Raw genomic sequence first — 16,730 nt, 5'->3', positions numbered from 1 at the left:
CTTGAGTGTAGAGTTTAACCTCTCAACAAAACCATTAGTCTGGGGATGGTAGGGTGGTCTTTAGGTGCTTCACCCTACAGTACTTCCACAGACAAGCCAGGAGGTCTGACATGAAATTGGCACCTCTGTCAGTCAGTATTTCTTTTTGAAAACATACCCTATTGAAAATCTCTAACAAAGCATTTGACACCTTTTCTGCCTCAATGGGGGACAGAGCCATGGCCTCAGGGTATCTTGTAGCATAATCTACTTCAACTAGGATATACTTTTGTCCCTGTGGAACTTGGGGCACTCAGAGGCCCCACAATATCCATAGCTATCCACTGAAATGGCTCCTCAGTCACAGGCAAAGGCATCAAAGGAGCTTCCTCTTGTCTCCTGCCTTGCATACGTTTTGGCACTGCTCACAGGTCCTGCAGTACCCTGTTACATCTCTGGAAATTCCAGGCCAATAGAAGTTCTGCATAATGCTTCTCTTTGTACGTTTTATGCCCATATAACCTGCAAAGGGAATATCATGGGCTATGGCTAGAAGTGCCAAACGGTAGGCTGTGGGCACTACTAACTGCTGTATTCTCTCACCCTCTAGCCCTCCCTCAGGGGTCCACTCCCTGTACAGTAACCCTTTGTCCCAGTATACAGATTCCCCTTTCCCTTGAGAATCAGGTGCCTTACTAGCTACCTCTCTCAGGCATTGTAATGTAGATCTGAGAGCTGAGCCTGTCTCAACTCTCTCTTAGTAACCCTTCCCAGCACCCCTTCCACAGGGCGTCAGGCATCCTCTGACAGTGGTGCCTCACTGTCAGCCTGGGTATTGCTACTCACCTCTACCTTTGTAATCACTGTCCACGGGAACATCAGTACCAACAAGCAGCTTCGGCTCACCTTCAGTCATACTGCTAAAGGGTAGCTCCATCCCTGAAGTAATCACCTCACCAGTCCTGGCTGCAAGTGTGCGGTCTGTCTGGGTCCCGCCCAGGCTACCAGACCCACATGCTTGTCTCCAAGCTTGACTGTGTGTAACTGCATGAACACACGGCACTGCTTTATCAAAATCTTTCCCTATCAGGACATCTGCAGAATGGTAGTTTGGTACACCTGTTGTCTCAAGACAACCTACTAGTGGGATTTTGTCATTCCCACTTACTGTCTCTCTCTCACCTTTTGTTCCCCACCTTGCCTCCATAGACATCTGTATGCTACATGGCCCCAGTGATTGCATTCAAAACATTTACCCCAAGGTCCTGGACGTCTACCTGGACTAGTGGCTTCCCCTGCTACTGGCAGATTCTGTTGAGGCAGTCTGAGTTGCCCACCATGGGTTCCCTTAGACTCATGAGCAGCACTGGGTGTCCCTTTCCTGTGCAGAGATGCCCTGCTTGCTATGTGTAGGTCTCCCTTCTTCCCCAGTTCATCTACAGTAAGGCATTGTCTATCAGCTAACCAGATCCTCATGTCCTCAGGCAAAGTGCTAAGGGCTTGTTCCTGCACCAATAGGTCTGCCAGCCCTTCAAAAGTGGTGACCTGACATCCACTCACCCACCTATGAAAAGAAGTGTTTAGTTTACCAACATGATCGCACACACTTTCATCTGTCTTGTGTCTATGCTCAAGAAACTTTTTCCTATAAGCTTCAGGTGTTAGCTTAAAAAATTCTAGCAAACAGTTCTTTACAACATTATAATTTAAAAAGTCAACATCAGATAGTTTGGAAGGAACATTTACAGCGTTACCATGGAGTAAGACGGTCAGGAACCATACCCAGAGCTTTTGGTCAACATCATGCTGTTTACATACCCTCTCAAACATATGAATGAAACTATCAAAATTATCCCCCTCTGTAAACTGTGGAAGAAATTTACTGACCTTTGTTGCTTCTGGGGTATAGCTACTCCCTTCCCCATTACCTCCATGACTCTGGTGAAAAGTCAGTATCTCCTTTTCATGTTGCCTCTGCCTATCCTTCTCCTTAGCTTCTGTTTCCAAACGCCTGGCCTCCAACTCAAGTCTCTTTAACTCCAGATGGATTTTTAAGTCCTCTGTAGAAATGTTGAGCTGTCCATTCTCTGAGTGTTGTACATCTCCACGGCCAGTCTGATCTGTGACCAAAGCTGCAATCATGTCTGCTTTAGTCAGGTTTCGATGCACCAGTCCTTTAGCCTGGGACATCTCAGCCAAATGGCTCCTTGTCAGCTTGCCATACTCCTCTGCTGACATGCTTGCCTGCTCTCCCTGAATAACTAAGCTAACAAAAGAAATAAAGCAATTGTGATCTGAATTCTGAATGTTCACTGAGTGGCTGATTTAGAGTACAAAGACACCTTCAGTGATCTCTGTGCACAACCTACAGGAATTCACTATCCACACCACTACAAGCCAAATAATATGTGATGTGGCTAACTCACCACTATGAATCAATTAGTATTTGATGTGAATATCCCACCACTGCCAAACAATTAATATGTGACGCCCATACATTGGCCCAATAATCAAGGAGCCTCGATCCTCACCAGTAAGGGATGTGCACATTGGGAGGATAACAAGTACACACACAGTAAAGTACAGTTTCCGTTAAGAGCACACAGAGATCACAAGTCAGTCTGGGGCTGGTTTCTCACTTTCTCTCCAGATCCCCAGTTAGACTCCCCACTGGTACAGCTATAGTGTTCAGCTGTCAGCCGGGTAGTCAAGCCAAAACCTCCAACACCCTCTCTGTCCAACCAGTGTTTCGTGTCCCTGCCCAAGTAGCTGACACACACACACACTTTGAGATTTGATTTATATACAAACACACAGACACTCCTGGGGAAGGCTGGCACAGGTTCACTAGCAATGCCCCCTTCTGCCCAGACTATAAGGTAGTAGCGACTGCCACCAAACACTAGTATCAGTTACTACAACGTCCTTACCAAAGGGTGTCCAATTCTGCTGTGTAATGTTACTGTTATCCAAATAGTAAGTGTGACTGAGACTTGAAGGCTATTGGAGTGGCTTGTACATTATCACCAAATACATGCAGGTTCTCTATAAGCTTAAATTATCTCTACAAAAAAGCAGCCACAATTAATAGGTTTAAATGTATATAATAATAAATAATAAAAGCACAAGATAATACTTATTAACTAAACACAGTGACATTAAAGAGTTCAGAAACCACAGGAAATACTTTAAAATAGCATAGTAGGACATTCTCACATAAATATAGAAAACATCTACACTAATCTTGCAATATTTCTATCTATCTCTAAGAGAAATACTAAGATCTAAGTCTTACTTACAGAGCAAGACAAGTAATGGTGAGTTGTTGTCAGATTCAGAACAAAGTACAAAATGCACTCTCTTTCTCTCTGAGATAGTTCTTAAATTAATAATACACATTACTGCTAGGTTAGTTAGATGACATCACTGTTTGACACTTGCATCTAGTTCCCAGGTTAAACAGATACCAACAGAATTTGACATGTCTCTGTCAAAAATACCTATCTCTCCGATGTACCGCTGCTAGGAAATCACAGACCAATACAAAAACACTTTACATGTGAAACCCAGTAATTATCTCTGTTTTAAGACAATAGAAATAAACTCCTATCCTAGACATCCTGTCTTTTAGCTTGAGATAAAGGGCAGTCGCAAAATTATTTACTTATTTTCTCAGAGTTTGCAAGTTAACTGTGTATGCTCCAATTTCTACCATGAAAACATACATTTGCATTGGCGTAGAGTTTATACACATTTCTGCTTTCTTCCAGCAGGGTGCACTGTGGTTACATTTTTGAAGCTCAGTACAACATATAGTTTGATCATAGCATATAGTTCTCTTTACATTGGTAAAACAAGCCTGTGGATCATATTAATATTTACAATAACATAGAATTATTTACAAAATTCTATCTAGCTGGGCTGGCAGCCTTCAGAAGAGGCATAACCTTACCAAGACAACCAAAAGCGCATTCAACCAGGTCATTGTCTACATCGGCTGCATTTTAGACTAGAGCCTGTATTGATATTTGTACAGCTGCCACTTGGTTTAATACCCATACCTTTATTATGCATTACAGACATCATTTCCAGAAATAGAGCTGCCTAAGGTTACTGTAGCTGGGGACTCTGTCCTATTCGTTGAGAAACAAATGAAAATGACCACATCAGATAAAGAAGTTATGTACTTACCATAATGTTCCATCTGTGTTATCCATTTTCATTCTTCCTCAACTTCCCACCCTGGGAGAGACCTAATGGAATTGTTGTTAGGAACCATGGTTCCTGTTTGAGCTCCTGATCTTTTAATTATCACTTTTCTGTCATAACATTTATTTTATGATTGTAGTATATATAATAGCAGCATGCTTGATCTGAGGTATTGTAGTGGTCAAGGGCATTATGGGTAAAGGAGGAGTTCGAGAGTCAGATCCTATAATCTTTAGAAAGTGGCAGAGCTGAATCTGAGGATCAGATTCGAACCCCTTCATTGAGGAGGAATGAAAGTGGACAACACAGATGGAACACTGTGTTGAGTACATAACTTATTTTTCTACTACATGTCCCTGAGTAACTACTGGTTGAAATTCCAGCTTGCCAAACACAACTGGTTGTAAGCTTCAATCATTTTGCACACCCCACATGGGTGACAGGTTTTTCACATCTACAAACATTTATATACCAAGCTTGAAGTTACAGAACCATGGAGAAAAGGGACATTTTCAAAAATTAATGAATCACAATCGCCCTGTAATAAAAATAGTGCTGTCATTGACTTCCTGTGAAGAAAACTGCTTGATGAGTTACAGCCTCATCAATGTTACTTTCGCTGCATGTTGGGAAGATTTCAGGTTTCCTTTTCAGCTATTCATAAGTAAATGATTATTTTCTTGTTTTGCCTAATTTACATGGTCAGTCACTTGAATACAGCTTTCCCCAACCACAATCTACTTTTATCATATCCATCTAGATGTAGTTCCATAGTTCTGTTCTCACTTTGTATACTTAGTCGTCTTGCTCATTCCAAACCCTCATGAGCTTTGCACTATCATAGCCCTCTTCTTCCATCCTAGTTTTTCATTATTTACAGCAGCTGCTTCTATCCACTCATCTTTTTAGTATTGGGCTACCTTATGCTTATTTTCTTTTCTTTGATACATATTACCACTTTGGTCTTTTTTGCCCTGTACCAGTAATTTTCTTCTTTGGCTTCCATCGTAGAACGTATCCCTTCCTTGAAATTTGTGATTGATACTCTGCTAGCTGCCTTTTGAACCAGCTATGTCAGAAGATCTAAAGTTTATATCCTAGAACATCTTTCTGCTGGGTTTTAATACTACTTCTTTTATATGGGCAGATTTATGAGTGATGTCATTCTAGATGTATAACAAGGCTTTGGCTGAATTCTCTTTATAGTTTCACCATCCAGAACATTCTGTCTTAACTGTTTTTTTGTTTTGTTTTTTGTTTTTTTTGCTTCACAAGTCTTTGTTCCTTAGAATTTTAATTTAGTCATTGTAGCTTATTCAATTTCATCGAGTTATTACCTAATATGTTGTGAAATTAACTTTTACATTATGTCATAGTTTTTAGTTTTGGTTGCAAAAAGTCGATACTGTTAAGGATTTTCAAGTGTATACAAAGCCAAATAGATATGCATTTTTTTTCACTATTAAAATGCAGATTTGCTTTAATGAACTTACTTGCCTTACATAAAGGCAATGCTGCTTGTTCATTGTTTTAGTGCTATTTGTATTTTTATACAACTCTGCATGGATTTGTCTGAATTACTTCTATGTAAGTGCCTCGTTGGAAGAAAAATAAGAAAGATAATTTACTTAATTAATTTTATACTTTTTTGCGCGATTTGAAAATAAGACCATCAACCATCTTGATGTTACCATGCAGACGGCTTAATTTTTTTTGTTTAGACTTTGATGTCCCACTAATACAGGCTTCATGATTCTAAGAATTCTTTTTGGATTCTGATGCTCCACATACAGATTGTGTGCCTTGTGAAATACTTACACCAAAGACAGTCTCAGGGATTCAAAAGGAATCCCAGTGCAAGAGTTAGAGCTGTAGAAAAAAGGGGCAGTTTACATGACATAGAGATTTGTGATTAAAAGACTTCTTAACTGCAATGAGGAAGGATCTCATTATTGGGTAATTTGCCTGTCTCTGAATCACCCTTAACTACCAATAGTGCAAATCAATACTAGTCTACAGTAGTTAACATTGGTGACCCATGCATCACGTTGGCACAGGCACCCTCCATTCACAGTCACACACACACACACACACACACACACACGCACGCACGCACGCACACACACACACACACACACACACACACATACACACATACACACATACACACACACACACACACACACACACACACACACACACACACACACACACACATTAAAACACTGACATACCTCTCACCTGCCCACAATTTGAGAGATTGTTCTGAATGTCTTACTGTTTTTTTTTTTGTTTTGTTTTTTTGTCCTTGCCTTCATAAGTCATGGATCCTTACGGATAGGCAGTAATGCCAGATGCTAGAGTTTCATTCTTGTTATTTTTAATGTGTTTTGTGACACTAGAGCTCTTGCTCTACTAAACCTTTAAGTAAATCCAGGTAATACTGTAAAACTTCTTCCTGGTGTCATCCAGTGGTCTTCCTGGCTTTGTACTGAAGGCTCCCCTGCTACAGACACACTCCTACCGCTGCCTCTTATATGTACCCTTTCCCTTGTAACTCATGTACTGTTGCAGTCATTGACTCATAACAGGCATTATAGTGTCATAATTCTTGTCATGTAAAATAACCCTGTCTACACTGACTGCTTAGTAGCATAGTTAGTTAATGTTGGTGCGCTGTGTATCTTGGATGCACAATTTAACTACCCCCTCCTTGGTATTATACGTAAGTATCACTGGTGCCTAGTGGTGGTGGTGCAGAGGACAAATATTGTCTGTGTCAGGAGGGCAGGAATAGGGTTTGAATTTTTTGTAGTGCCTTTAAGCGACTGTGTGCAGAATATCACTGATGTCTGATGTTCCCCCAATCCACAGCTTCTTTCTTGTTTTTTTCTTAAGTCCCTTAAAGGTATGCTATGTAGAGTATCCCTGGTATCTAGTGTCCCCACCCACCCATATTGTCTGTATCCTATTTTTACTAAATGCCTAAGAGGCATGCAGTGGTTGGCCACGGTGGTGCAGTGGTTAGCGCTGTTGCCTCACAGCAAGAGATTCTCTGGTTCGATTCTCAGCTAGAGCACCTTCTGTGCGGAGTCTGCATGCCCTCCCTGCGGTCGAGTGAATATTTAAAGACATGCAGGTTGGTGCGTGTGCCTTTTCTCAAGGTTGGGCTCTGGGCTGCAACTCGACAGAGTAAAAACACCACTGCAACCAATCTGCGGACTGATGATCCACTGTGGTGACCCCTAACCAGGAAAAGGCGAAAGACATTGCTTGCTTTTGCCTAAGAGGCATGCAGTGCAGAGTATCCCTTGTGGCTAGTGTTCCCAGCCCCAGTATCATAGTCTATGGGAATGTGGAGGTGTGACAGCTCCCCATACACACACACACACACACACACACACACACACACACACACACACACACACACACACACACACACACCTCTACCCCCACTAATCCACAAACTAACCCTCCTACTGAGACCTCTGAGGCAGACACACCTGCAACCCCATGCATACACACATATCCCAACACCAGCTGCCCTCAGGATTTACCTCTACCATGATGAGTGAATGTGAGCTTTTGACAATGTTCAGTAACACAAGGAGTCATGTTATTTTATGCAGCTGAGCAGTTCTGTGAATCACTTGTTTGCATAACTACCTTGCCACGGGCATTTCTGGAGGAGAGCACATGACTAATTAGCTTAATGCTTCTCCCCAGAATGCATCATTTGCATCTAGTATGACATAGAGATAGCCCATTTTGGTGCTGCATGCCTTCAGACTAAAGCACCATGGTAGGGCTGTCTCTGAATAGAAAATGGTTACCTTTCAGAATCACCCCCATGGTTTTATCACAGATAGCTTCAGTAATGGAGCTGTTCCTAACTTTTAGGAAATGTTGACATGCAGATAATATTCACTGAATTGCTTATAAGATAGGCAGTCAAGGTTTTATAGAATTTCAGCTCATGGTAATACAGCAGCATTCTCTTAAAGCCTATCTTAACTTGATTTTTTTCTTGGTGTTTATTTACCCTTTCCGGCTGCTGACCATCAAGCTCCTTCCTTCTGTTCCACAGCCATTTCCCCATTTTCCTCCATTTGCAACTGACCACTACACTACAAGAAGCCATTCTTCAGTGGAAGTTAGTTAGCCTTGTGGCATCTGTTCTTGCAATTGAACAGTGCTATACCAAAAACTGAGATGAGAAAGTGCCACCAACCAGACAGACAATTTTTTTCCTTACTAGTCCCTTCTGGCAGCCTGACATGTGAATGTCACACAGTGCTGCTTTAGTGACTCATGCCCATGCATGGGACATTCAGAAGTGACTGTGCACACAGAAGTCTCAGCCCATGCTACTGCATGTTGATTCACTTGGATTCGCTGGGTGTCAGCCATACAGTGGGTCTGTGTGACTCTCTCCTTCCAGCATAGGTAAGCTGGCACCTATTGCTTACTCTCACCATTTCTGTCTGTCTCCTAAAGAACATGGTGCCATTAACTGATCTGGTCGCCCGAGTCACACTCGGGGATCTGTTCAACTGACCCAGAAGTTACACTGATATGTTTGTTTTAAAACATTTTTTTGAAGTTTATGATACCGTAAACTAACTGCTTGATGTGAAGTAATCCATGTTTCCATGTTTGGAAACCACCTAGAAGATTGCTGCTTATGTGGCGATCACACCTGTATTTTTCTGTTAGCCTGTCGGTCTTTTTAATGTTGGACATGACATTCTGACCCTTCTGATAGATTACCATCAAGCCCAGTCAAGTCTTCTCAGTTCTGTCTCTTGAGTTTGTGATACATACCAACTTGCATTTTAGTAAAATTGTTAATACACCTACTTTTTCATTTATTTGTTTATTTTGCTCAAAATATTTTTCACGTTGAGTTCTGATTGAAACCAGTTGTACTGAAAAAAAAATCACTACGAAAATGTTTCTAGAGACTAGTGCCAAGGCCATGAATATTACTGATATTTGTCTGTTTTCTTGTTTACCACAGGGCTTGGTATGTAGATGGCAGACTCTTTGTTGTAACCATAACAGTAGTTATTATCCTGCCCTTGTGTCTTCTGAGAACACTTGGTAAGTATTCAACATATTATGTGCATGCATGTATGTGCGCGTGTGTGTTTGAGATGTAAATGTATATTTGTGTGTGTGTGTGTGTGTGTGTGTGTGTGTGTGTGTGTGTGTGTGTGTGTGTATATATATATATATATATATATATATATGTGCATTCATAAAAACAGAGACATACACATAAACACTAAGAGTGAGAGAGAGAGACAGAGAAATAGTAAAGAGAGAGAACATGCACATTGTATTGTTAGCCTAATCATTACATATAGTCATATTTTTCACTTGTTTCTCTTGTTCTTTAGTTTAGTATTGACAAATTTCTTTCTGTTGTCACCTCAAAACTCATGGCCTCATATTTCAGGGTTTACATGATGACATTAGGCATAAAGATATTTGGCTCATTTTTTACAAACTGTCATAATGAATGACTTCCATTTTTCCAGGTTTTCTATCTGTGTTGCTTAACTCTACTATGTTAGTGTGTGTGCTCAAGAATGAATGCATACAGTAGTTTCCTTCGGGTTCCATTCACGTAGTCAAACTTTTACAAGTTCGAACCACATATGGTCGAGACCATACATTTGAATTTGTAAAAGTTCGAGCGTTTGAATGGAAATCTCTGTAAGCAGAGGTTTCCATTCACTTCAGTGTGGGTGCGATCACGAAGTTGGTATATTTAAGTAGTGGGGGGGTGTAGGGGGTGCAGGGGGGTTTGCATTCCTGCTTACAAGTTATTGTTTTGTACGTTGTGTATTTTTTTTTGTATAGTCGAAGTTCTGTAACTTCGAACTTAATGGTTCGACCATTAGGTGTTCGGAGTTATGGAACTTCAACTATCTAATATAGACCCGTTTCCTTCAGTACCTTAACTTGTTTGACATCTTTGATTTTTTTTATTCAGACGTCCACCAGATAGGTGGCAGTCTTCCAGTGAGCTGACAAGTAGAGGAGTGTAACCTTTGAATATATAGCCCTGTACTACTACCCGGCACAGTCCTTGATAGGGTACCACCTATCCTTCTTTATGTAGAACTGTCTATATTTTGGCAGTTGTGTCCTGTAAAAACATTGAAAATGGCAAAATGTCATGGGATTTTAGAACAAGAAATATTTTCTATGTTCACCATTAGATTACTGCTGTAGTAGCATATAGCTGTATGGGTTTATCCTGCCAAGGATCGGATATTCGGCTAGTGTACAAAGTCTTTGGAGAGCTTTTCACATATACCATGTCTGAGAAAGCTTGAAGGCATGCTTTTATAAAATCAGATATACGTGCATCAAAATTCAAAACTTTCTTGCCAATAAAGATGTCTTTGGTGCTTCTTCATTGATTTGGTGGTTGGCTTGTTCATTCTTTTGGGCAGATAAGTACCTCTTAGATGACTTTCCTTTCATTTTTGTGAGAAAGTAGTAATTTGTTGCTGCTTGCTTTGTTTAGGGGAATAAAATAACATTCGCTCATATAGTCTCTTGTTTATTCTTTATACCAAAAACTATCAGATGTCGGCTCAGCAATCTGAACATTTTTCTAGAGAACAATGGTTTAAGGCCCTCATAAAAATGACTAACTCTACCAGTGGTTCACATGTCCCCCTTCTAGAGCCTAATAAAAAGAAGACACAAATATTCCTTAATTGACTTCTACTTCACCCTGTCTGTCTTTCCCAGTACTCAATGGACATCTCCACTATAGCTTCACTGGATTCCTCAGACCTTTTGTGTCTGTCATCTACCACCTCTGGTGCTGCCTTTAGGGACACCACTAAGGGCTGGGGAGTGCGGCACATCCTCTAGGGCTAGACATATGCCTCTCACTGGTAAGGGATAACCAGGATTAGTTGTCTCAGAAGGGCTAGATGGTATCCCTCGAGTGCTGGTGAGTAAAGAGGTGCCAGGCTCCTGCACTGAAGTCCATATGTTTAATACAACTTGGAGTTTGTCTTTGGGAACTCCCAAAAAGGCAAGTCAAAAACTAAATATGTGTCTTCTGCTTGAACAACATCTACAAGAGTCTAACGAATGATATTATTTTGCTAAAGGTCTTTTTAAGGTCTTTCAGCCTTTGCAGTTCTGCTTCTCCTTCTCTTAAAAGGAAAAGGTCTCCCTATCCTTCAGATGGTGAGTCCCAGTCTGAAATTGAAGAAATTGAGCTAGACTATGCCTACCAGATATCTTCTGCTGACTTATTAGAGCTAGAGTTTGAAGAAAATATTTTTCCAGATTCTGTAGTGAAAAAAATATTTTTAGACACCACAGACAGGATGAAGGACCTCTTCCAGTGGGAAGAAAAAGAAATATCTGAGACTCAGTGAAGATATTATGATCTCATGCAGGTAGAGACCCCTTAGCCTTCGGCCATCCTTCCAGTAATTGGTGGTCCAGATGATGCCTTTAATGCTGCACGTACTATACATAGCAGCCAACCTCCTGCACCAAAATAACACACATGCATTACATGGTATCAGAGCCCCACAAGTTCCTATTCCCCACCCCTGTGGCTGACTCATCAGTGATTTCCTTAAACAAAGATTCTAGGTCTAAACATTTTACTGCTAATAACTCCATATCTTCTGACAAGGATGGAAGTCTTTTGACAGGTATGGGAAAAAGGTTTATACTTCTACCGTATCATTCAGAACAGTCGACTGTCTGACTCACATGGCAAAATGTCTGCTGACATCTTCTGAAGTCATCAACAAGGCACTTGCAAAGTTACCCTGTTCAGGTATTAAACCCACCCCCGCCCAGCATGATTTCTTCTGTAATACAAATCACTAAGTATTCTATAAAGTGTTTACATGATGCTGCGATGCAGTGCCCAGAGCAGCTGCAACTGGATCAGTTATGCATATTTATATATGGCTTAGTTTTCCAGACATCATGGCACAGATTCTTAATGCTACTTTGAACAAGCCAGTGCTACTATCTGGTACTTTGTACCTCATGTTTTGAAAAGATTTAATGAGAAGGGAAAACACAACCAATGGGTCAAACAAAATTTTCAATCTCACAATCCTAAGTACAGCAGGAGTTACCCTTCCAGTAATGTGCCCTGTACAATTTTTGTTAAACAATCCCAAGAGAAAATCTGTGAAACAATAACACACAAAACATGACAAGGCAATTTAAAGAAAATAACAGGTGCTACGCAGGCCAAAGAGCAGTCCAAGAAAAATGCACATCTTTTTCTTCCATACCTCTCCCCTACCCACCCTAGTGCTCTCTAAACCTTGCAGGCACTATTTCTGTATAACCCCCCCACCCCCACTCCAAAAATCAGATCACAACAGACTCTTGGGTACTGGAAATTATCCCAAATGTATAGAGATGGCAGTGGTATTCCTTCCAAACCTAGAGGTTCCTTCACACCCAGAAAATTAAACCCATCTGTTTCCTCTTATCATTTCTTATACGTTATCTCAAGGAATCAGAACCAGTTTCAGATTTTCAAAAAGGAAAAGGAATTTATTCAAGAATTTTCCTAGTGCCCAAAAAAGATGGAACCTTAAATCTTTATGTAAAATTTCCAAAATTCAAAATGCTCACTGTTCATTCCCAGTTTTTCCTGTGATTCCTCCTCAGTTTTTTGTGACTGTGGCCCAAAAAGATGCCTATTATCACATACCCATTCACAGAACCTTCAGAGCATTTTTAATGTTTTCTGTACTTGGGCCACGGTGTCAGTTCTGTTCTTTATCCTTTGGCCTTTCCATGGCTCGAAAGGGATTTGCAAAGTGTCTAGCACCAATAATGTCCTGTTTTCGGACCGCAAAACATTCACATTTTCCATGTTAAATGACTGCCTTAGTTTTGCAGGCATTTTTTAGATCTGTCAAGAATGCCTGCTGTTTGTTAGGAATCTGTTTCAAAGCCTATCTTTTCATCTCAATCTGGAGAGGCTATTTCTTATTCCTTCTCACAAAATCGCATTTTTAGGTTGCTTACTAGACTCATCTCATAATGATGGCCTTTCATCCTCTAGAAAAGACAATTTTTTTTCACAAAGCGTTCCTATGTTTTATCAGTAACCATTTACTACAGCAAGGGATTATCTCAGGATTTTGGGATATATGGCTTCTGTTATATTGATGAGTCTACTAGTCAGATTACACATGAGGAAAATAAAATGATTTCTCAAGTCATTATGGATACTACACCTGTGGGTCTTGATGCAGAGAAAGCATTTGACAGAGTAAGCTGGGACTTTATGAGCAGGGCAATGGAAGCATTTGCATTTCCTGAAAAAATTATAAGGTTGACTAAGAGAACATGAGGAACCGGATGTGAAAATTAAAGTGGGTGGGGTCCTCTGATAATTTCTGCTTGAGCAGAGGAACCAGGCAGTGGTGTCCTCTTTCCCCTCTATTATTTGCATGATATTTAGAACCATTGGCAAAGAAAATAAGGGACTCAGAAATTCAAGGAGGTAATTGCTATGGTAGTCAAGAAAAGCTGGCTTTATTTGCAAATGATAATATTTTGTACCTGACAAAACCAGAAAAAGACATTAGTGTTGTGGAACATTTTGTGACAGCTTCATTTCTTTTTGGGATACAAAATTAATGAAGCTAAAACAAAGGCAATAGCGGTAAATTATGTACCCACACATGAACTAGTTCAGGAATACCCATATTTATGGGGACATGATAAAATGAAATATTTAGGAGTATAGATTAAAATGATTCTAGTGTGGCAGCTAAGGATATGTGGGAAGAGACTAAACAAAATATAATATAAAAACTGAGAAAATGGTAACTTTGTTATATGGATATGGATAGCAAGATACAAGTAGTTAAGATGTTTTTAGTCCCTGTAGTCTTTTACACAGGTCAGGCATATTTTTATCAACCAGAGAAGAAGTTGTGGGTAGCAATTAATAAAGAGCTGAAGAATTTTATCTGGGAGGGGAAGATGGCAAGAGTCAAGTGGGATCATCTGATTCTTGTAGTAGAACAGGGGGGATTGGGGTTACCCAATTTGAAGGGGTATTTCAGAGCTTCACACTTAAGACTCCTATACATAGCACTAGCAGAAAACTGTAATTCAGAGTGGAAAGGGATGATGATGAAACATGGGGGAAACTCAAGAAACAAGGAGAGACTGGGATTTTGGGTCCAGGCCTTTAAGGAGAATAACAATAATGATGCAGAGTATTATATTTGTAAAGTAGAAGAAAGTATTCTAAGAACTAAACCACCACAGGAATAGAAAAAGGTGATTCTGCCAATAGGGACGACTACAATTAGGGATACAGACAACAGGCAAGAGGAGGCCAGGATTTATTGGAGAAAACTTTCAAAGGAACCAAGGTATTGGGGGCAAATAACAGAGAGGGAAAGATGATAGAATGGGAAGACACCAAGAATTTATTTGGACTACAGTTTAGAGATTGCCTTCCCTGTCAGGGATTGATATCAGAGTATAGGCAAAAAGAAAGAAATATGGGGGTCCTAAATGAAAGACCAGCGCTAGTAGAGGTTTTAATAGAATCTAGAAGAGAATCTGCCATTAAAAAAGGAATAATTAGTAGAGCATATAAAATGTTGCATGATAATTATGAATGTATCAGAGGAGGTTAGAAAGGATTGGGAAGAGAGATTGGATAAGCAATTCACAAAGAAACAATGGGAAGATATATGTATGTGTCTCAAATATGCAACAGAATCTAGAAGATTTAGGATTTTTGCCTGGAAATGTTTACATAGATATTTTTGTACCTCAAATAACCTCCATGGAATTTTTCCTCAGCAGACAGTAAATGTTGGAGGTGTGAAGGGGAAGAAAGAGGTACTTGGGATGATATTTTCTGGTAGTGCGGTGAGTTGGTGGACTTTAAGGATTCCCAGGGAGAATGCCCCACCTGAGATGCTGGGTGGGCAGATTGGACTGAAGGGGGAGATGATTTTTCTGAGCTATGATACAGATTTGGAATTGCCTAGACATGGTAAGGGCTTGCTGTATTTAATAGTGGTGGCTGCCAAAAAAAGCAATCACTAGAAAATGGAAATCAAAATCTAAACTAACTATACTGGAACTAGTGAATATAGTAACAGAGGTAAAACAACTGGAATTGAGATATTCAGAAAAGGGTAGGAGCAAACTACATATGAAAAAATAGGAATTGTGGGAACAATACATACAAGGGAGGAATGAGGCCTAAAAGGTGGCATGACTTAAATGAGCTATGTAATGTTTAAGTGAGAAAGATTGGCTAGATTATAAGTGATATACAACATTTGCAACTGGGAGTGTGTCAATATGGTTTGTGATGTAAAATAATTGCCACTAGGGTTCTGTTGGTGTGGTTTGTTTTCATTTATATAAATGTATGATTGCCTGCATAATAAGTGATAGTTTAATAAAGATGTTTCTTCTTTAAAAAAAGTCAGGAATTGAATAATTTATGTAGTATTGCGTAAGTTTATGTTATATAGCAATATATGTGAAGTATGTTTGTTATGTTAATATAGTTTGATTACTTTTATATGAATGTAAATTTGCGTATGTCACAAGTGATGATTTAATAAAAGTGTTTGAAAAAAAAAATCACCTGTACCCACTGTGTTTCCAAATCCTAGTCCTCCACTTTGCCAGGAAAGAACCATTATGGTGGGTAGATCAAACCTACTGAACCCAGGTCTTCCAATTTCCCCTCTAGAATGAAAAAAGTATTGTGTCCGGAGAATACGCAATATTTGTTTACAAGTTAATGCCTTTAGCGAAAGGCTGAAGGCAACAAAAATGCGTAAGCTACAGAGAGATTTTCAAGACTTTAAAACACGACAAATATTTGTTTGGCCGAGAGGCAATAATTCTGTACAAAATAGAAGTAACACTAATGAGAACATGAATTGTATACAGCCCTCTACATTTGTAGATGGCTCCATTAATAATGCTAATAATGACAATACTTTTCCAACTAATGTTCTATTGCTTGTTACAACTACAGAGGGGATCAATAGTAGCATTACGGCTTCTGCTGTGACTGACACACCCCCTCCCAATCAATTAGCTTTGCAACGACCAGCTAGTAATCCAGGAGCTAGACCTAAAGACCTTAATGCTGCTGTACCTTTAGGTCCTTCTTCATCTACTTTTTTACCATACCCTGTGAAACAACAATCTTATCACAGGGGACGTTCCATGAGTCGAGGCCCAAGGAAAAGGAAGCTATCGAAAGAAAATTTTCAGCCAACAAGACGAACAAAAATGTGACTGCTTTGTTATATAACTATTCTGATTTTAATTTTTCTAATGCGGATATTTCTCTTTTAAATCGTGGACTGAACTTCATCCCAGCTAGTGCTGACACCTTGAGTGATGTTTTGATTGATCTCAGACTATTTTGTAGACGAGTAGCTTTAAAAGTTTTTTTTCAAAGAGAAAGCTGACTGTACTAATAGTACTGGTTTTACTGTTTTTAAACGGAAAAGCACTTT

At 39.8% G+C, this 16,730-nt stretch overlaps 1 protein-coding gene across 1 annotated transcript in view; it reads left to right on the top strand.

Annotated features, from left to right (window-relative positions):
* SLC38A1 (solute carrier family 38 member 1) overlaps positions 1-16,730 on the top strand; it is an 830,305-nt gene that overhangs the window by 469,258 nt on the left and 344,317 nt on the right. The window contains exon 8 of the mRNA XM_044062017.1: positions 9,209-9,291. Within this exon, the coding sequence (XP_043917952.1) occupies positions 9,209-9,291 (83 nt within the window). The remainder of the gene's footprint in view (positions 1-9,208; positions 9,292-16,730) is intronic.

The sequence above is a fragment of the Protopterus annectens genome, chromosome 2.part1 (genome assembly GCF_019279795.1).
Source record: "Protopterus annectens isolate FY-2018-M chromosome 2.part1, PAN1.0, whole genome shotgun sequence".
In the NCBI taxonomy this organism is placed as follows: Eukaryota; Metazoa; Chordata; order Ceratodontiformes; family Protopteridae; genus Protopterus; species Protopterus annectens.
This window is presented reverse-complemented; position numbering and strand designations above follow the sequence as displayed.